At 51.3% G+C, this 20,683-nt stretch overlaps 1 protein-coding gene across 2 annotated transcripts in view; it reads right to left on the reverse strand.

Moving 5' to 3' along the window:
* Nucleotides 1-20,683, reverse strand: part of ACSF3 (acyl-CoA synthetase family member 3) — a 66,243-nt gene that overhangs the window by 14,962 nt on the left and 30,598 nt on the right. For both annotated transcript variants that reach the window (XM_074157955.1, XM_074157956.1), the window contains one exon: nucleotides 14,840-14,966. In XM_074157955.1, the coding sequence (XP_074014056.1) occupies nucleotides 14,840-14,966 (127 nt within the window). The remainder of the gene's footprint in view (nucleotides 1-14,839; nucleotides 14,967-20,683) is intronic.

Genomic DNA, 20,683 nt, shown 5'->3' on the forward strand with positions numbered 1-20,683 from the left:
TCTGAGCGCGGTATGAGGTAATAAGATGCTGTGGCAAAGCAGGACCTGGGCTGAACCCCGGGGTGTCCAGGTCCGGGTGCAGGACACCAGGGTCCTGTGCAAGGCAGGGAAGCTCCTGCTCCAGGCTGGACCACATGGATGGGTCGGCAGAGTTCTGGAGGGAAGCTCTTACCTCTGCCCTGCTCAGCACCACTATACTCATCGGCACGGAGAGGAGAGCCCAGCGCTGCTGTGGCTGCTTTTCCAGGATGCTGCTCGGGTCCCTCAGTGCTACGAGTGCTGTGTGTGCCCAGAAATACCTACTCTAGTGCCAGGATTTTGCTACTCTTTGTAGCTGCAGGCTCATTTTAATGCCACACCTTCTCCTTTCCTTCTGCACATCATGAAAGTGAACACATTCTCCAGCTCAGAAGCAAACACAGGGGACCTTCCCAGTGCACAGAGCAACCACAGCACTGTTCCTCACCCTCCACTGTCCCCATGTCGTGTGGGGCACTGCCACCCGTGCTTCACGCTTACAACCTTATTGCTATTGCACACGAACCGTCGCTGTCTCCCTTCCATCAGAGGTGCAAAGATTAAGTGATTCCGTGAGGATGATGCAGAGCAGCTCTGAGCCCAGCCTGGGTACTCTCAGCCCCTCAATTGCTGCTCTTTCCATGCCAGAGCTGGAGGAAAGCCCAGCCCCAGCCCAGCAGAAGCATGTTTCCTCCAACAGGGACCTTGCAGGTGGCTGCAGGTCAGCCCCCAGCTCAGGAATCTGATCTCTCCACCCAAGAGAGACCTTGCGTCTCCAAGCCCTTTAGGAGCAAGAGCACCATTGGTGCTGGTAGCTCTCTGGTTGAGTACTGGGTGTTACCAACGCCTGATGGATGCTCAGCAAGACGCGAACCTGGCAAACGGTGAATCCGGAGCCTCTCTCTGCGGCGCGCTGCGCTGCTGGGATTGATTAGAGGCAGCCTTGCTCCTGAAGGGGATTGACACAGCCTCGGCAACAATGATGTATGTGTACATATCTATTTAATGAAATGCTAAATGATAGGCTAAATAACAGAAGCAACTTTAGCTTGATTTATTGCATGGAAATGAATAATGTTTGTCACTGCTGTCAGCCATCTTGGCTAAGAACAGAGGTTACGAGCACAAATTGTAGCTAATTAACAGTAATTAGCAATTCTGAAATTCTGGATTGTGGCTCCTTCGCAGAGGCCTGTTGTGCAGCAATGTGTGTCCCACCTCACACAGGTCGCCTTCCTGGGCCGCCGAAGGCTCGAAACTTCTCCCCGTTACCCCCCATCCACCCCAGCACTTAAGCACACATTCTCTGAAACCAGGCTGCTTTCCTGGGGCTTGCTCTGTTCCTCCTCTGCTCCCCCGCCGCTGCCTCATGTTTCTCCACAGGAAAACACAGCAGGAAAACCCTGGACTCCTCTGGCAGCCTCCCGGCATCCAAGTTACCCAGAGCCAACCCCTGATCCTGTCCTTTCTACAGGTTCTTGGACCCTCTTTTGAGTTACAGAGGGACCTGAGACAGTTCCTGTTAATCCCGATCCAAGGAGTAAAGTTGAACTCTTGAACTTCTGCTTTTGCGCACCTTTTCCACCCTGCGCAGATCACGGTGGTGAGACCTCCCAAGCTCCCAAAGAGCAGCTTGCTGCTGCCTCTGGAGCCTGTCACAGCAGCGGAGCGGGTATTTGGGGCTACACAAGTCCATCTATCCTCACCTGGTCTCTTGGACCAGCAAAATGCCTTCCCTGGCCTCACAAAAGACAATGAACCAAAAATAAATGGGCTGCTTCTGCAGGGACATGGGGCTGCTCCGAGGCAGCGCTCCCGTTGTGGTGTACCGAGGGTTTGGTGTGCACCGCAATCATTAATAAAGCATCAAAGGCTCCTGAGGGGGAGAGTTTGAAACTTCTTCAAAAAACACATGCATATTAATAACGCACCAATTATTCATGAGGAAACCATCTCCCCTCGCCAGCAACTTCCCGGGCTCCTGTTTGCTCAGGTGCTGCCTGGGTACAGAGCAAAAACCCTTCCCAGTGACCCAGCCCTGCCGACTGGCACCAGCAATCTGCCGGGAGAAGTGCTGGCACCAGGCTTCTCCACCAGCAGCTCTCCTGGCTCCAGCAGCCCCAGCACAGCGCCTCAGTGCTCTCCTCGCTGGCAGCAGCCCTACCTGTCTGCTACCTGTCTTGCTGCCAAAACCCCTCAGCTGCAGCTGCAGCCCAGAGATATCTCATTTCAGTTGTGAACAGGCAGGTCAGCTCGGAGAGGAGCCAGCTGCTCCCCTTGCAGGACCCATCGACCTGTCAGAGAGCCTGGCGAGCCCTGGTGCTGATGCTCTGCAGGAGGGTGATGGTTTTCCTAGCAAAACCCAGCCCAGAGCCTCCTCAAGGTCCAGACCAAGCTCGGCTTCAACCCCCTGGATGGGAAGAGCCCTTCACCCTCTGGTCAAACGGAGGAGCTGCCCCGAAGGGTCTGGATGAAGACCACCGAGCTCAGCCCAGCATGGGGAGGTTTGCTGTTCCCTTCACTGGAAAACTGCCCGGTGGCGGTGGGAGCCCCGGAGGGAGATGCAGACATCCAAAGACACCGATATAACAAGGATGATACTGGTTGCTCCCTTCCCTCCCCCCCCCAAACAATATCTGAGAATAATAGGTGGCTGTCACGCTTTGCAGGCCACTGTCCACTGAGGCAGAGCGAGATTTTGATGCTGTTACAGATTTCTACCTGCGTGAAATCTGGAGGTAATTTAATGGCTCACGAGAAAGGAAATAAATCTATTAGAACGGAATCGCTGTTTGTTTACGTATCTTGCCATGAACATCACCACGAGCAGCAGCAGCAGCAGGTGTATGTGCAAGCACCATTTATTTACATAATAAAATTGCCAAGTAGATTTGTAGCTCAGGGGCATCCTTGCCTCTCCGCGCACGTGCCTAACTCCCATTAGCACTAATGGCAGGCGCTGTGTGCTCAGCAAACTGGGAACAGACCCTCCGACTGCCCTAATGGTACGAAGAGATGGAGGGATGCAGACATCTCAATGGGCCGGTTCCTCGCCCCCGACTCGGTCAGGGGATGGGAACTGCATCGCAGCTTCCAGCTGCTTTGCCGTCCTCCCCATCTGCGAGAGCTGTGAGGTCTGGTGTGAGCTGCCTGCTCCCGGGAGAGAGGGGGTTAAACAACTGACTCCCCACTCTCAAAACTTCTCCAGAGACCCCTGGAGCATCCAGCATGAGGAAAAGAGAAAAGCAGGGGAAAAAAAAAAAACCAACCCAACCCCAAACCCAGCCTGGAATGAATTCCTGTCATGCTCTGCAATGGGGAAGTTTGTTTGTATTCCACAGGCAGCAGCGCTGAGCCTGCTGTCAGAGCCACGCTGGGAGAAAGGGCAAAACCCTGCCGAGATGAAAGAATGTGAAGCACTGGTACAGCCTCCCCTGGCATTTACACCTGGAATAAAAAAAAAAAAAAAAAAAAAAAAAAAATCACTCAAGGGCATCTCACAAAGAGCTGTGCTAATAAGGCACTCCTCCCCACGCTCTGTGGCTGCGCCGGTGGAGCGGGAGATGGAGCGGTGCAGGGAAGGCTGGCAGCATCTCCAGGTACCTGGGAGGCGAAAGCTGCAGATAAGACAAGTCTGATTTTAACCCCATAATCCTGAGCTGTGCTCTCCCTGACTCTGCTTCCAGCGAGGGGACAGGGGAGTCGAGGACTCGCTGCTGGACAACGAGGAGTGTAGCTACCCCTTGTCTCAGCTGATAAATCAGTGGTACCTTCCTCTCAGAGCCGTATTTTTTACAGGCTCTCAGGCAGCCGGGTGAGAAGCCGGAGTGATGCTCGCTGACCCCATGCTGTACCCTCATGGCTTTCCTGCACACCCTATGTCCTTCGCCATCCTGAAGCCTGTTGGGTCCAAATCCCCCCCATCCGTGCTCTTCTCTGCAGCCCTGACCCGATTGCTGTGAGTGGGCTCATGCCACCACACAGACCTGCCTCTGCTCTCAAGAGGACTTTTCTCCTGGGGCACCCTGCTGGATCAGAGTGCTCTGCAGAGCACAGGAGAGAAGGCAAGGCAGTGTTCAGGCAAGGGCAGATTAACCTCTTGTGACACTCAGTCCTGCCGCGCCATGCCTTCATGCAGGAGTCCCCCCATGGGTGCATCTTCTGGTCACTCTGGTTTTAAAGAACTGGTGTTCCAAAGATTAAAAAAAGCACAGAAAACTACAGGACAGGAAAGATGTAGGTTATTTTTGGTCCAATTTGCATGAAAATAGGCTACAACCCCAGCCATGGGACTGCACCAGTGAAGCTGTGGTGGACACATGGAGTGGGCTCTTGGTTGTGTGCCAAGATCTGGAGCCTTGGGCTCCACACACAAAGTCGAGGCTGAGGGATCCCCCCAGCAGGATCATTTCTGATGCCTGCTCCTCGTGCTCATGCTGATTGGGATGGGCAGGAGACAGGCACAGAACATACATCTGGTGGCTTCCTTGTTTGTGAAATGTGAAGCTCACCCCGTCCTCACCACCATTTCACGTTCCTTCACAGACACAGAGGATTCTAGGTGAACTCGAAGGGCTGAACAAGGCTGGCAGTGGTGTTGGCAATTCTCTAAACCCACAGATGGACAGATCTAGCAGCTTCAGCTTCATCTGCAGACACGTTAGCAGAGCTTGGAAAGCACAACATCTCACCCAGACCCTCTCCCACCCCCTGCAAGGCGGGCTTCCCAGCATGCCCAAATGGCCAGCAGGCTTTTGTAGCAAATACAAAGGCCCATCTACATACTATTGTTGGAGGGCCTCAGAGATTGCTGCATATGGTCCCTGCTCCAGCCTTGGCTTGGGCTGGTGTCAGACAACCTTACATGCCATATGCCAGCAGACAAAGTCCTGGGCACCAGCTTTCAGCCAGGAGAGGACAGCACCAAATGGATTAACACAAAATCAGACCTTGGCAGAGCCTAGCAGCATCCTGGGTCCTGCCTGCCCTTGGCAGAGGTGCTGTACTTCACTTAAGGGTACGCTCTGCACATGCAGCTCAGCATGACCAGGAGCCTCTCCAACCCCTCAGCACACCGCAGACCTGAAGGACAAGCAGCAGATGAAGCCTCCCCAGCCTGGGGACACTGCACACCCCGCTTCAAGGGCGCCATGCTCCTCTAACGGAAAATAGCAGATAAAGCAGCCGAACCTTTGAACACTTCTGCAAGCCAGGCAGCCAAGACTTTGTAGGTTCACTCATCATTAGCAGGAACTCATGGGTGACTGATATGACACAAGTAGGCTGGGCGGAGGGAGCCCCCCCGCTGCCTACAGCCAGAATTACTGCAGATGGGTTTGCCCAGAGGACAAGCCAGAAAAGAAAATGGGTAAGTAAAAATGAAAAACGTTTCTTTTCACATTAGCATTTAAATATTTATAGAAATCCCTGCAGACAACAAGATGAAAAAGAAAACTCAAAGACTAATAAATAAGTAAATGCTCCAAGGTGTGGCAGCCCAGCTGAACGCGGCTGCCACTCAGCTGGAGAAACTTTGAAGAGCATGGCAACCATGTGTGCACAGCTTAAAATAATAATTGTAATAATAAAAACATTAGACTAAACCCCTCTGCTTTGGCTTCTGCCCTCTGCAGAATAGCTGAGGGATCAATTACACCTTAGCTAAGGAGAGCACTACCTCTTCTTTCCAGAGCAGTGACCTGTCCCAGTCTCTGGTGAGACGAATTATTAAATAATGCAGAGATAACAACGGGAGGCCATTGACTAAGAGAGGCAGCAGTGGGATATGAGGAAAGATAGCTGCCTTAAATTGTTTGCTTAAATATACAGAAGCCCATACTTTTGCTTGCAGCATAATACCATTAGTAATAAGTAAATATGTTCTCAATTGTCTTGAGCAAAACCCAGAGGGATGACTCCTGTTGAAAGTAAAGAACCCGGAGTGATCACATCCTTGGCTGCTGTCTGTCCCAGTGCAGGGAGCGTGTGCCAGAGCCTCTCAAAGCCAGAAATGTTCAGCTCTTCTTCAAGCGCTATTACCAGCTCAAACTACAAATACCCAGCAAAAACCTCACCACTTAGTCCTGGATCACGCCTGCTAAAAGTGATCCCTGGCTTTCCCGTGCTGTGAAGGAAGGAAATCAAGCTGCTGGCTTCCCAGCTCGTCCTACGAGCTGTAATCAATTTGTGCAATTCCCCATCCCTGCTCCACTTACGGCTGTGCTGGGTTATGTAAATCCACCGCCAAAAACTGTTCAGCAAGCTAAACAGATTGTGTGGGCACCAGCAGAGTGCCTCGAGCAATGGGAAACCCGGCAAACGAGGAGGAAGGGAAAGCTGAGGACACAAAACAAGGCAGAAAAATGATAGATGGCCAAAGGTGGAAGGAAGGTCTAGTTTCAACAAATTTCCTCTCGAGCTGGGCATCTCTGGTGACAGGTGGGTGTGAGGACTGAAGATAACCCCCATCACCACCCAAGCTTGGAGAACAGGGATCTCCACAGCCAGCGAGACAGCCTTTCCCACCTGTGTGCTGCTTTAGGGGAAGCTCCTGGTGTGAGATGTAGTGCAAAGAAGCCGACCAGGACACAGTGAGTGTGTGCAGCAGCTGGGACATGGACCCACAGGACCATCAAATGCAAAACCTGCAGCGCAACTGCTTGAGCATCCCTGCGGAGCAGCTCCGGCTCTCTGCCCCAACCTCCTCCAGCCTCTACAAGGTGAGGCTCCTACAAAAGCTCTGACTGAGCAAACTGGCAGGTTAACCCCTGCCAGATGGTTGCCAGAGCAAAACCTCCATCCCAAGAGCTGGCCACCTGGTATCTCGAACAGGGTGAGGCCAGGTAGAAGCAGGCTTGGCTTGGCCAAGGAACTGAAGAGTGAAGCACAAACAGTTTGTACATAGATCACAACTCTCCTTTGGAGCAGTGAGCTTCCAGTCTGGCCTCTGCAAAGCTGCATGCTGTTTGGGTGAGCACTTCAACATTCACTCTTAATCGTTACCTTTCCTACCCTGATGCTTTCCACCTCAGTACAGCAAATCCACCCCTTCAGTCACTGCTGTAGAAAACTCTCTGCAGAGTCTATCATTCCTGCTGAAGAGGCTTTCCAAAGAGCCATGGTCAAGGGGCAATCAGTGACAGTAAAGATACAACAAACACTAAGTCTTCAGAGGAAAGCCCGAACCATGAGCATGGACCAGTGAAAAGCCCTGGGGCTGTGTTCCAGCCGTTTGCAAGACAATACGTGCTTTGACAGTGCCTTTGATGGGATGGTGGCCCTGTCCCCTGCACGACTGCTCAGGGATCTCACTCAGGTGATTTGACACTGACCTTACCCTATGGGGTTTTTAATTCTGCACTGGAGGAGACATGCTATTTATACAGCAGTAAGTAGCCACTTGAAAGGAAGCCTTGCCAATGATCCAACGGGCTCTGCCAAGTACCATGAGAAAGACAATAGTTCAGCCCATTTCTTTACCACATCCTGAGTTCAATCCTGCACTTCCCCTCTTAACCCTCTTGCCAGCTTGCAATTCTCCTGCTAGATCTTCTGACTGGCTTGTAGAGCTCAGCTTGACGTCTCTAAGACATAACCCAGCCGGAGCTGCATCCGAGACTCCTTGCATTCATCCCTGAGATGGGGAGGGAAGAGTCAGTCCTGGCAGTCAGAGCCTGAAGGAGCCCCTCTCCCTTCAGGCTGCAAGAGCTACGGCTTGAAAGGCAAAAGCAACAAGAGACTGAGAGGGAACAGCCTGGATTTTGGAGATGTGGGTGCCTGCTGTTCCCACCAACTCTCAGTTGGGGTGCAACTGCTCCACGCCTCTGAAAATTGGACCCCGTGTGGCAGCGGCTCTCAAACAAGTAAAGCGTTGGCATCCAAGATGTTTGATACAACTAGAGCAGAGCTTTGTAGAGAGTAAACAAATTCTGTGCCAAAAAGCTGCTCTCATTTACAGCTACAAAAGTCCCAAGTCACTCTCTGAACTGCTGAAAACATCAGTCTTGCGTGCAGTCAAGGAAACACACGGGTTTCATTTCTCCGTGTCCTGATGACTCTAAGACTTCCAAGCCATCGGGCAAACCTGGCAATATTGTCTCCTCAAGGAGAAAGAATAAACACTGAAGTAGGAAGCAGAAAAAGTGAATTGTCTCTCCACAGTGCTGGAAGTGTGTGTGTACAAGGAACAGTTTGAGATTATAAAGGAATCTTTACACATGGTTGATACACTAGACACCATGCCATCTTTATGTTTTTACGTCTAGAAACACCTCTTAAGTAAGGGCTGGGTGGAAACACGAGCACGGCTGGCATGGTTTCACCAGAGGCCTGCAGCCTCTGTTCCTGTCCCATCAAGACCTGGTGGGATATCCTTCCTAAAGTAGCACATGGAGCTGTTTGGGGCATGCTTGGCATTTTTTGGGGTGTCTTTTCATTTGTGGGAATGTCTGCTATCCTGCCCGACTCACGAGCTCAAGCTGTGACAGACTCAAAAAGAAGCTCCTCCGGGCCAGCCTCGGAGGGAACCAGCACTTCATCCGGTGGGCTCACCAAACCGGTAAATCACATCATCTGCAACACATTATAATTAAGGAATTGGTCCTTTAAAAATAGAATTTGCATTAACTGGATTTGTGACTAGGAAAGACACTGCAAACAAACAGAAAACCTGCAGATTAGGATGCTAATTAGATGCATTTCTATTTATAATCTGCCTTGATCAGGCTAAAGTATTTTCTGTTTCAGGTGTCAGCGCTATACCCATGAATGTCAGCAATTCCCCTGGCAGGGAAACACCTGCTTGTCTCTGGGGACAGGCAAGTGCCAGGGAAAAAGCCTGAGCTGGAGGGATGGGGTGCACGTCGCTTGCTACTTCTGCTGCCCCTTCTCCTTGGAGACCAGCCCCAGAGGAGGAAGGGGTTGTCTCTGGCCAAGGATGACCTGCCCAGGGCATCTCCTACAAACACCAGATTTCTCTATGCAGGAAAACTGCAGGCAGCTTTGCCTTTTCCATCAGAAGTGGTGGGGTGGAAATCAAAGAGCCGGGGCTGGGAATGGCAAGGATCTGCAGCTGGTGCCAGCAAGAACCACCCAGCTACAGACTGGAGAGCTCAGTCTGAAAAGGACAGACGGACACCAGGAGGTCCCTGAAACCAGTCTGAGAGAGTCACTGGGCTTCATCCCTTGACTGGGGTCTCACAGCTGCAGCAAAAGCAGGTCCCATTTCTGGAGCAACCTGGGAAGAGCAGTGCTGAGCATGATGCTCCCAGCTAAGCCAAGGCTTGTCCTTGGTGTCTGAGTTTGTAGATCACAGCGGAAAGGCCGGAGCCGAGAGAATGGTGTGTTCAGCAAGCACAGACAGACGCACAGCATCCTGCCGATTGCCCGAGCTTGGCAGCATCTGAAAGCCTGCCAGAACTGATGGGTGCTTCTCATTTCTCCTGATGATGTCTTATTCCAGATTAACTTCTTTATGTATTCTTTTTTCCCCTGGAGCTCCCTCTTTCACTGGAGAACATCCAGAAGGAATAAAGAGATAGCAGGTTCACCCCGTTCTCCTTTTCTTCTAAAGCCTTCATCAATGGCATATGGGAAGTCCTTTGGGCCATAGGAATTATTGTTAATAGGAGTCTGGGGGGTTTATGTCCTGTGTAAAAGGATCTAGCAAAAATTCAGTGATAAACCAGGACTTAGCAATGTGAAAAACAGCTACAAGGTTGGTTTTTTAAATGCAGCTTAAAGAAAGAAACTTAAAAGACATGAGTCATCATTTTGAAATGTGCATCAAACAAGTTAAATAACTCTTACTTTCTTAACAACATATTAATCAAAGTGCATTGATTCTTGAATCAGATTCTACTACCAACAAGCTTTCTATCTTCTCCATCCTGATGCATGCATTAAGAGAGTTTTATTCTGACAGATACAATATAGCAATCAATAAAATCTTATTATATGGAGCTGAGATACATGGATTTGTTGGAGGATTTATGCACTACTTTCAAACCCGGTGCTATTTCATGTCTCAGCCTTAACCTGTAATTGAAAATAAATCTCCCTGAATACACCAGATTCTAATTTTCTGGATGTATGGACAAATGTGAATGGAAGCTGGCCTTCCCTCGGGGAGAAGTCTGCTTTCTGATCGTATCACTCCCCCTGTGCACACCACTGTATTGCGAGATTCCTCCGGAGAAAGCACCCTGCCTAGGAAAACACGGGGGGAAACAGGCACCATGCTCTGCAACTCCATCACGCTCCCAAACCCTCTGTCCCCGTCCTCATGCCTCCAAAGCCGCTCGCTGCCTGACGATCGCTGCCTCCTGAGCAAGAGATAACACAATCTGACAGTGCCAGAGCCTGAGTGACATGAGCATCACAAGGCTGGGACGGATGAATAAAGATCAGGGAGCGGGATGACCAGAAAAGCTGGTGTTTGTCTGCTGCTTTCCACCAGCTCCTGGTGATTGCTTGGCAATTGCTCATGGAATCATAGAACAGTTTGGGTTGGAAGGGACCTTTAAAGGTCATCTAGTCCAACCCCCCTGCAATGAGCAGGGACATCTTCAACAATATCAGGTTGCTCAGAGCCCCGTCCAACCTGACCTTGAATGTTTCCAGGGATGGGGCATCTACCACCTCTCTGGGCAACATGGGCCAGGGTTTCATCATCCTCATTGTAAAAAAATTTTTCCTTCTTTACTTCTTTCTTCCATCCTTCCTGCTCAGTGGCACGTGAGCGTGCTCAGAGATTTCCTCTCACCTCGCGGGGCACGGGACAGCTGGGAAGGTACAGCAGCGACAGGAGACAGACGGCCATAGGCATTTTTCCTTTGGGCTTGTCTCGGTCTCCAAGGGCTCGGTGCCACTTGGATGTATGACAGCAGGTGGATACCCAGCAGTCTCCCTGGAAATGGCTGGAGGGGACTTTGATCTAAGCAGCTCTGTCAACAGCGTTAATACAATAAAAATAATCAAATTCACTCAGATGGAAATGAGAGAGATGGAGAGATAGGCAGACAACGGTGCAAATCAGAGGGAATAAAGACGACGGGAGAAACGGTAAATCACCTACGCAACACCGCGAGTTCAGATGTGCCTCAAAAGAGCCACGATCTTGAATTCATCAAAGTCACTGCAGCATCATGCCTTTTTATCTGCTTTTTTTTTTTTCCCCATAACACACAGATACACGTACTCGTTCCTTCTCTGATGGCACAGAGCCGGCAGGTTTGCAGAAGGATTCTGCCCAGGCTTCCCGCACAGTGCACACACTGTGTTTGCCTCTCATCCAGGGGGAGAAAACACAGGTTTGCAGTTGTTGCACTAAACACCTGGTCTTTCCAAGATTTCCCTAGAAACCGAGTAGGGAGCTGCAGGAGCACCCACTGGAGAGAGTGCTGATGGCCACGGTCTGCATTGTTATTTTTTGTCTCCTGTCATCGAGGGAATGACCATCCCCAACGCTCAACATGAGGTTGTTTTCTTGGGGAAGACAGTTTCATGGGAGAAAAGGGGATTTTAATAAAGATCTGTCAATCAGAAAGGAAAATGACTGCTGCCACTAAGTGTGGAGCGTTTTTTGGTTCCTGTATTTTCTGACAAAAACCCACAATAACTCAATTACAGGAACTAGGAAGAGAGAACTGACCTGAGGAAGGTACTGGGGAAATAAATTTCCTGCAGCCAGAAAAGACTTAAAATAGTACTAGAGATTCCTTTGTGAGCCTTGCATTGCAGGAAGCAGCCCAGAAAAGGACCTGATGGAACACTTCAGCAGGCACCTTGCAAGGTTTGAGCATCATCCCTCACCCTGGGGGCAGGTATGAAAGGGAACTGTCACTCAGACCATGAAAGCCCAGTTTGAAGCCATTAATCCTCATCCTATCACCATGTGCCCTTGTAAAAAGTCCCTCTCCAGCTTTCTGGTAGGCCTCCTTCAGATACTAGAAGGCTGCTATAAGGTCTCTCCAGAGCCTTCTCTTCTCCATCCACTTTAGGTGTCCTGTAGGTCACTTGGTGGAGACCCACACGAGGGTCCGGCAGTGAGAGGAACGTTAGCACAGAGTCAGAAATACCATCGCCTGCCTTTCAGGAGCACTGTGCTCACAGACGCAGCCTCACCTTTAGAACACTGACCTAAATGACCTGCAAAAGGCAGATACAGCAGATTACAGCCCGGCAGTGGCCAGGCTTCGCCTCTTTCGGGTTATGCCAGCATGATCTCCACTCCAGAGCTACCCACCGCTGCTTAATGGGGGCAATTCACCCTCCAGATCCCAGTCGCTATGATGGGACACAACCTCCTCAGTTCCCTGAAGTGGTTTTTTACCACCACGGGGACATTTGCCATCTCCAGGTGATCTCCAAAGGCCGTCACCGTGGCGGGGGCAGGCAGGGAGAGCAAGGAGTGATGGGGCTCACTCACAGCACCACCGGCTAAACGAGGCTTGGGAAAAAAATTGCCCCATCGATTCAATATCCATGAGAGAGGGAGCAAGCGGTCAGGAGAGGAATGAAAGGAAAGAAAGGCAAAGAGTGGGATAACGGGGTGGGGAAGAGAGTTAAAAGCCCCTTGTCCTCTCTAGGTAGCTGTTGGGGACATTGGGGAGACAGCCTGGCCAGGGATCTGACACTGGGGGGGTTGGCCAGGCACCCCCTGACCCAGCCTGAACCCCCCACTCCTGTCTCCGCTCCCCCCTCCCTTATTTCTAGCTCTGAGCTTTGCTCAGCTAGTGAAAGGGTTAAGTTTAATTTATACTGATTTCTATTTAATATCATTCTCTCCCCGTAGGAGCCGGCAGCTGTGAGCTGATTGTACTCTCTCATTATGCAGTCTGTATCACTAATGGCCTGTGACAAAGGCATGCCATCTTCCCGGCCTTACCCCCGAGAGCCAATTAAACACACATACTCCCTTCCTGTTTGCAGCGCATTACAATGAAATTAAACTGAATTTCAAAATCATTTTCTCCTAAAGACATCTCTTTGCAATAATTAATGCATGCTATTCCTTTGCATTTGAAATATTCATCAGGAGTGTTGACTAAAAAAATTTTTAAAGCTGATTGCCTTGCACCCTGCACTTTGCCTGATGATGCTCCAGTCCCAGCCCGCGGTACCCACTCTGGATGGGGACCCGTGGTGACACTGCCGGCGGGGCAGCTCCACGTCTGCTTCGGGATAACAATAACAATAAATCACAGCTTCTTCAAGAACCGTAAATAAATAAGATCACACAGAAGGCATCAGAAATCCAGCCTGACTCCTGACTCCATGGCACTGCTAACACACAGTAGAAGAGGGGAAGGGGAAACTCAGAGCTACGCGGATGTTAAGGTTAGGCAGAAATGAGCCATCCTGCCCTTCTGCGCTGGAGAGATTAACTGGTGGTCAGGCTCGGTGCAGGCAGACAAGCATGTTGTCTGTATCTACCCCGCTGCCCAAACGGCTCCTGGCCGGCGGTGGGGCCGGCAGGAAGGTGGGCACCCGAGATACCAACCGGCAGCGGGGGCAGAGCCTGCCAACCCCTCCCGTGGCCGGTTTAGCGTTTAATCTAAATCGCAGAACGGCGCCGGGGGACAGGAACCTCTGACCGGGGAGGTCTCTGACCGCTCACCGCGCCACGCGCAGAGCAGGAGGTATAATTTGAAGCACATAACTTATTCACGGCCTGTCACATCTATTCCGCTTGGGAAAGGTCTGCAGCCTGGTAGCCTCTTGAATCCGTTATCCCGCGTGATGGGCAGGATTAGCCGTAAGAGTTCTCCTCTGAGAACTTGCTGTCCCAGCCACAGCAGCTTCAGGTAAGGACAGTCCCGACGGCATCTGCTGCCATTACAGAAAAACAGGATCTTTTCTCTGTTTGCAAATATTTCATAAAACCTACCAAGGCACACACAGGACCCACCCGCAATAGATATTATTATTATTATTATTAGAGTATTATCTTCTGGTGAAATTTGATTCAAAAGAAGCAAATACCAGAGGCGTTCCCATCCCTGGAAACACTCCATGTTTCAGAAACATTTCTCTTAGTTGAAAGGGAAAGACAAAACCCAGAAAAAGAAACATTTCCTTTGCATTTCCATAATGTAGCATATAAAAATAAAATGAGCCTTGTTTTCAAATTAAAAGGTCTCTTTTATTGGAAGACTCAGACTTTTCACTTTAAAAAAACGTTCTGGCAATTTCAAAACCCCTTCCTGAACTGCTTCCACACTGAAGACACCCGCTGTGATTTTTTCCCAGAAAGTTCAGCTTTCCATCACTTAGTATTTTCTGACTGACAAATGACAGTTCCCTCAAAAGCTCCCACGTGATGCCGGTGGCCAAGCCAATGACCCCAGCCCATCCCACGCAGCCGCGCTGCCCATGCTCACGGCTTCGACCTTACACACCTTGTCTTTAAAAACTCTGCCATCCCCAGGAGAGCAACCCCCCCCAAGGGGAGGCAGGATGGACCCAGCACCTTGGAGCTTAGTGGGGTTTTCCACTGACATTGTCCCGTGTAAATTAAGCTAAATCCCACCCGTTTGCAAAGTGCAAGTCCCCAGAAAACATCAAGCATCAGAATATGATGCCTACAAACAAGACACCCCAAACATACCCCATTACTTGCCTGACTAATTATGACCAACGTGAGCAAAGCCCCTCCCTGAGCCCGGTGTTTGGAAGCACGTCCAGCCTGTACCCCCAGCCAGGCTGTGACCCCCACATCTCCAACCCCCCCCCCCAGCAGCTGGGGAACCTTGGGAGCCAAACCGGAGCTGGTGCCCCCCTCTCCCCTGTGCCAGCCGCCGTGGGGAAGCCACCACAGTACCTGTTTTGAACCAGCCATCGGGCGTGAAGGCATCTGCTGTTTCTCTGGGTCTGTTCCAGTATTTGCGGAAGACGGAGGGTCCCTTCACGAGCAGTTCCCCTTCCTGGCCCTCGAACCCCAGTGTCACCTAGGACAAGCACACAGTGAATGCATCCTGGGGAGCAGACACATCGCCTCCACTGCCTGTCCCCCAGCGGTGGGGGACAAGCAGGATCCATGCTATGTGCCCTCCCGGTCTTCATCAACCTTGGAGGCAGCCTGCCCACCTGCAGGACCTCTTTCCTTAGGTGGAAAGGCTCCCATAAGTGCCTTCAATATTCAAAAGCACTGAAAATACAGGTCCATGTTATATGAGAACAGGAACTGCCATCCTGGAACTGCAGTCCAGGCAGGCTGGCACCTTCCAGGTGCTGACAAAGGAGAGGAGGAGGGGAGGAGAGGTCTCGCATGCACACAGCTGGCCAAGAAATAATTTTGGGAAAAGGATGATCATTTCTGATCATTCTAACCATTTCAAGCCATCTGTGGATGGCCTGATGCAGACCAGCTTCACAACAGCTCTCTGCACCCTGCTCCCACCAGCCTCTGCCAGGGTCAGGTTGTCCCTGAGGAAACCATTCAGGAATCCCCCCATCCCCACTCGCTGCCCCCAGAGTCTCTGCATGGTCCAGGGAGTGGGATGCTGGGCGGGGGGGTATCAGCAGAGACAGCGTGTCGTGCTTTGCGGTCTCCAGACACCCCGATCAGGGCACCCACCCGCTCGAGGAGCCCCCATCCAGTCTCTCTTGGATGATACTGCCTTTCCCTGTGGCGGAGGCTCTTGGGGGATGGATGAAAGCAGGTCACAGAGGCTGCATCCTGGAAGACCCACGCATCCCTGACAACTCCATGTCCCGTCCCCAGAGTGCTGCTGCCCTCCAGGCCTGTACATCTCGCCGTGACAGCAGCCAGCTGAAAGGGTGAGTGGATGGCTCAGCCTCGGAAACAGCAGCTGCAGGGGACACTGGCCACCAGCTGCACCGCTTGGCACTTGCAGCAACCTGTCGCTGGGCTGGCAGCGGCAAAGCCCTGCCCTCCCTGGGGAAGGAAAGCACAGACCACCGTCCCACTGCAGCTGGGAGATGGGGTCTGGTGTTGAAGGCACAGCCACCACTCACCCAGTGTCCTCAGGGATGAGGACCATCCTCCTGCCCTCTGCAGCCAGGCAATGCAGCCAGGAGGGCAGCCCCTGCGAGGCGGGGGGGAGCAGGGGACGATGTGCTCCCGTGACTGTGCTATGCTGCTGTCTGCTCTGTTGACAGATAGAAAACTTTGCTTTCCAAAACTGTCAATCTAATCTAACACTTTTTTTTTTTTTTTTTTTTTCCCCTGAGGAGGTGGCAGGAAACACCATCTGATTTGTTCTCGGGGACACGCGGCTCCTTTCAGGCTCACTGGAAGGCAACGGTTGTAGTGACAACTCGGTACCCTACAAACCTGCACGGGCAGGTTTTCTATGGCAACAAAACAGATATCCTGCTGTTATGGAAACTGGAGAACCGCAGGAAGGTCACAGACTTGCCTGACATGGCACGGCATCTCATCTCCCCTGCACACACATCGCTCTGTAATTATAAGGGTGCAGGCAGGCTAAGAGATGAGGCACTTGAGAGGCACGAACGTCGCAACACTCGTGGGACTGTGTTAACCTGAAGTCCTTTGCAGAGAAGATGTGCAAAGCCACCGCTGGGATGGAATGTCACTACGAGATGCGCTTGTAGACATTGCCCCATCCCTTCGCAGAGAACATCCCGGTAACAAGAACTCCGAGCTGCTGGAACACGGATGAGATACATCTGGGACCCCGAAAATCAGCAGTGCCAGAAATGCAGCCGCGAGGGAAAGCAGTAATAGCAGAACTGGAGAGCCAGACAGAATCCCAGAGCAGGGCAGGCTTCGTGTCTCTGTGCAGCCTTTGATGGAAACAAAGCTCCTCTAATAGAAAATGCTTAGAAAGCTGCTTTTAAGGCACAGTGTTTGGTTTAAGTCATTTCTTCCTGAAGCCCTGTCTTGGAGGATGGGGTGACATGGGGCTCTCTACACATACAGGCACTTCTACAGAATCACCTAAATGCCTCCACATGTCACAGCCTGGACTGAGCCCCCGAGTCCTGGCTGTGCATCATCTCCACTGCCTGGAAGATGCTACAGGAGAAAAAGGTCCTTAATGCTGATGATGGGAGCTTAGCTGAATGATGGCAAGGTGAGGATGGTGCTGGGTGAGTTCTCCACTGGAGATCTGAAAGAGGGAGCCTGAGGACCAGACTATCCACAAGCAGGACAACACAGAGAAACCTGGGGTCCAGGAGAGCCCAGCACCAAACCTCCAAACCTGCAGCAGCAAAAGGGGGTGATGCAGAGGGACCAGCAAGGCAGGGTTTCAGCGCTGTCACAAAGGCTGCATGTAGTTTTAGGACACGTCTCTTTTCTTCTCACTCCTTTTCCTGCTGGTCCAGCTGGAAATAAAACAAGCAACGTCTCTGAGCAACTCAGTGCCCCCAGTGTTCCCAGTTCCAGTTTCACCCATCAGGTAACGCAGCCCTTACAACGCTGCCAGCGTCACCTCTCCTCCCAGGGGGCAACTCCACCACACTCGCCTCCCTGCAAAACCCTGCTGGATCCCATCTGCCCCATCTCAGCTACAGATAACAGACTATCGAAATTGCCCTCATGTTACAGGCTTTTTAATTACTAGCATGAGCCTCCGAAGTCAACCCCTTTAGCCGTCGGGCTGCCCACGACTCCCCTAAAAGGGCTGGGGAGGTGGTGGCGGAGGTAAGCATGGTGAGGACCTGTGATCATCTGCCTGAGCTTCATCTACAGATCCTGCCAGATTCTCTGTTCTGCTTGTCAGCGCTGAATGCAAGAATGGGTGTAAATTTGGCTATTACAAATGTCTTTAATCCCAGCCTGCCCGGCAGAGCCCTGCCCTGCGCAGGCGTTGCACGGTGCCAGCCGGCAGCGCCGGGCACTGCCCTACCGGTGCCACCGGAGCCGTGCCCCGGCTCAGCACGGCAAAGCTGCCCCGGGGACCAATCCTGCACAGTGTTTACCTGCACGCTGTGATGTCTCGTGTGAATCAACCCTTGAACCAGCTCCAAATTTCTTGTCATATCAACTCAAATTTTGGCAGCGGCTCAACCCACATCTTATCTCGAGCAGAGCTCCTTGGCAGCAGGCACCTCCCTGTTGTGTAATTTAATGATGTTATGGCTGGCTTGCAAACAGTAAAACAGAAAGGCCGTGACGTTATCTTAATAGGATTTTGCTTGCTGAACTCCGAATGTCACTGGCACTGCTCCCCAGTGTAGCAGAGGGGACACAAACCACCCCAGCGCCAGCAGCTTCTGCCGCTCGCAAACAGCATAAATTAAAATTCAAGGTTCGAGGCATCTATCTCCTACAATCCCTCGCATCTGATCCCTGCTAAAATCCCACGTGCACCCAGCCAGCCGGCCGCTAACCCGCTTTGAAAGCGGGGTTTTTGTGGCAGCAGCGTGGCTAGTGTGTTTGTTCCTTTCCTCCGTCAAATCTCAGCGGCACCCGTTGTCGATACGCTGGATCGACGTTGCAAGCAGCTGCCCAAAGCATCGGATTGCTAACTGCGCAGACATCCTCCTCTCCTAGTGTCACATTTTAATGCAGGTTTCAACTGCTTTTAATGCATTCGAGCAACTTTTAACACCCAGGCACAGCGTGGCCCCGAAGGTTGCTTTTTGATAGCTTTCTGCTGTAAACCCCATTCGGCGAGTTGAGCTGGGCCAGCCGGCATAATAGATAAGATTACATTTTCCACGCATGAAAATAAAAGGTTGTAATAAATCCTTTGAAGGACTAAATCTGGGTGATTATAAAATGCATATTTTCCCTGCTTCCATTTTACCTCTTTATTAGGAGGGAGTGAGGAGGGTTTGTAAATAGCTGGGAATCCCCGCTTGGCAAGCGGCCCTGGGATTTGTTCAAAGTGGCCATTTGTTTTCTTGTGGTCTCTGATATCGGCCGCCCCGTGCTCCTCCGGGAACTGCGGGAAAGGAGCTGGTAATGGACTTTAATGGAATTAGGGGCTTTTATGGAGGTAGGCTCAGAGCGGCGTGTCTTTCGCTGGGAAGCAGAGGAGGCATCGCAGATTCCTAAGCAGAAACATGTGGAAGACACAGAGCGAAAGCTGGAAGGCGAGGCTTGTAAGGGGAAGTAATAACTTGTTATTGGGTTGATAGGATTGGGAAGAAGACAGACAAGCTTTTAGGGAAAAAAAAAACAACACCAAACACCTTCAGGTTGTAAACAGGTTTCAGGGGGACACATTTAACTTCTACCAGACCCCTCTTTCTCCCTGCCCCCCAAAAAATAATAATCTGAAACTCCTCCCTGGGTGAGTGCCAAAGGCTGGGGATCAGAGCATCTTCCCTCAGGAGGCACCTTAAAAGTGACCTTGCAACACTTGCACCCCAGAAGCGCAAAGCAGGACATTTGCAGATGGTTTCCCAGGATGGGGCAAAGCAGAGCAGGGAGGAGGGCAGTGCAAGGGCCTGCAGATCCCCTATCATTTTCCTTTTACTCTTCCCTACTTACACTTCTCACTCCCTGTTCCACCCTCCCATCCAGCCACAGCCTGCTTTCTGACTCCTTTGCGGTCCTTGCTCCATGAAGAACCAGTTCCCTGCAGCCAACCCCACTCCTGCAGTTCCCACCACCCTGGGCTCTGAGCAGCTTCCTTCAGCACCACCACCACCACCACCATCACCACTACCAGGGCTGCCAGAGCAGGAGAGAACAGCCCGGGCTGTCCACAGGCTGGGCACCATCACTGATGCAACCACGAAAAGCAAAAGCATTTACACTTGTGGGGAGGAAGGAGATGTTTCTGCAGCCCTGCCTCCCTTGCCACAGCCCTACTGAGCTGCTCAGCTTGGAAGTGCTTGGCATTTTTCCCCACCTTGTAAATAAGTGATTACTGTGATCAAAATAATTAAGCAACCTAGCCTTTTAAGTGACTAATAGAAGACAATAACTTATATGTGTGAGGTTTATGGAAGTGACGGAGCCCTTTTAGCAGTTCTCGCAGAGTGGTAACTTTTTTCTGGTTTTTTTTTTTTGTTGTTTGTTTGTTTGTTTGTTTTTTAGTGAACATACCAGAGCATGGAAAATCATAGAATCATAGAATGGTTATAATATAAAAAAGCCTGAAGAACTGCCCCCCCTGCACCCCAGGGTTGAGCTGTGGAGCACGGATGCCCTGCCACTCTTCCCACCACGCTGCTGCAGAAGCTCACCTGCCACCAGTGCTTCCAGATCCACTCCCTGCCCCTCATGAAACCACTCACTCACCCCTTCCAGATTTCGGTGGCCCGGAGAGCACTGCGACACAGCCAAGCCTTGCCACAACACAGCATCCAACAACTGAGCTCCCACCCACCTGGAGAAAGCACGGGAGCTCCAGGCTCTGCTCAGACCCTGTTCTTTCAGACCACGCTACATCCAGTCCTGGTGTGGTGGGTGACAAGAGAGATGAGGACATGCTCACCTGCCTCCTAAAAGGAAGCTGGAGACCAATAATCCGCTCGACAATGCCTTTTAATCACTGTCTCTCTGGGCCATATTTGAATGGATGTCCTAGAGGTGTGAGGCTCGCTAGAGCGTTACCAAATTCCCAGGCAATCTGAACTCTCATGCACATTCATAATTAAAAATTCCCCGCTAAGTTGCATGTTTTTGTAAAAGCATTATCGTTCCTCTGAGCTCTGTGTCCTGCAGCATCCTGCAGAAGGCAAGCAGGAGGCAATTTAGACACAGAACAATTTTCCT

Source organism: Numenius arquata, chromosome 13 (assembly GCF_964106895.1).
Source record: "Numenius arquata chromosome 13, bNumArq3.hap1.1, whole genome shotgun sequence".
Lineage (NCBI taxonomy): Eukaryota > Metazoa > Chordata > Aves > Charadriiformes > Scolopacidae > Numenius > Numenius arquata.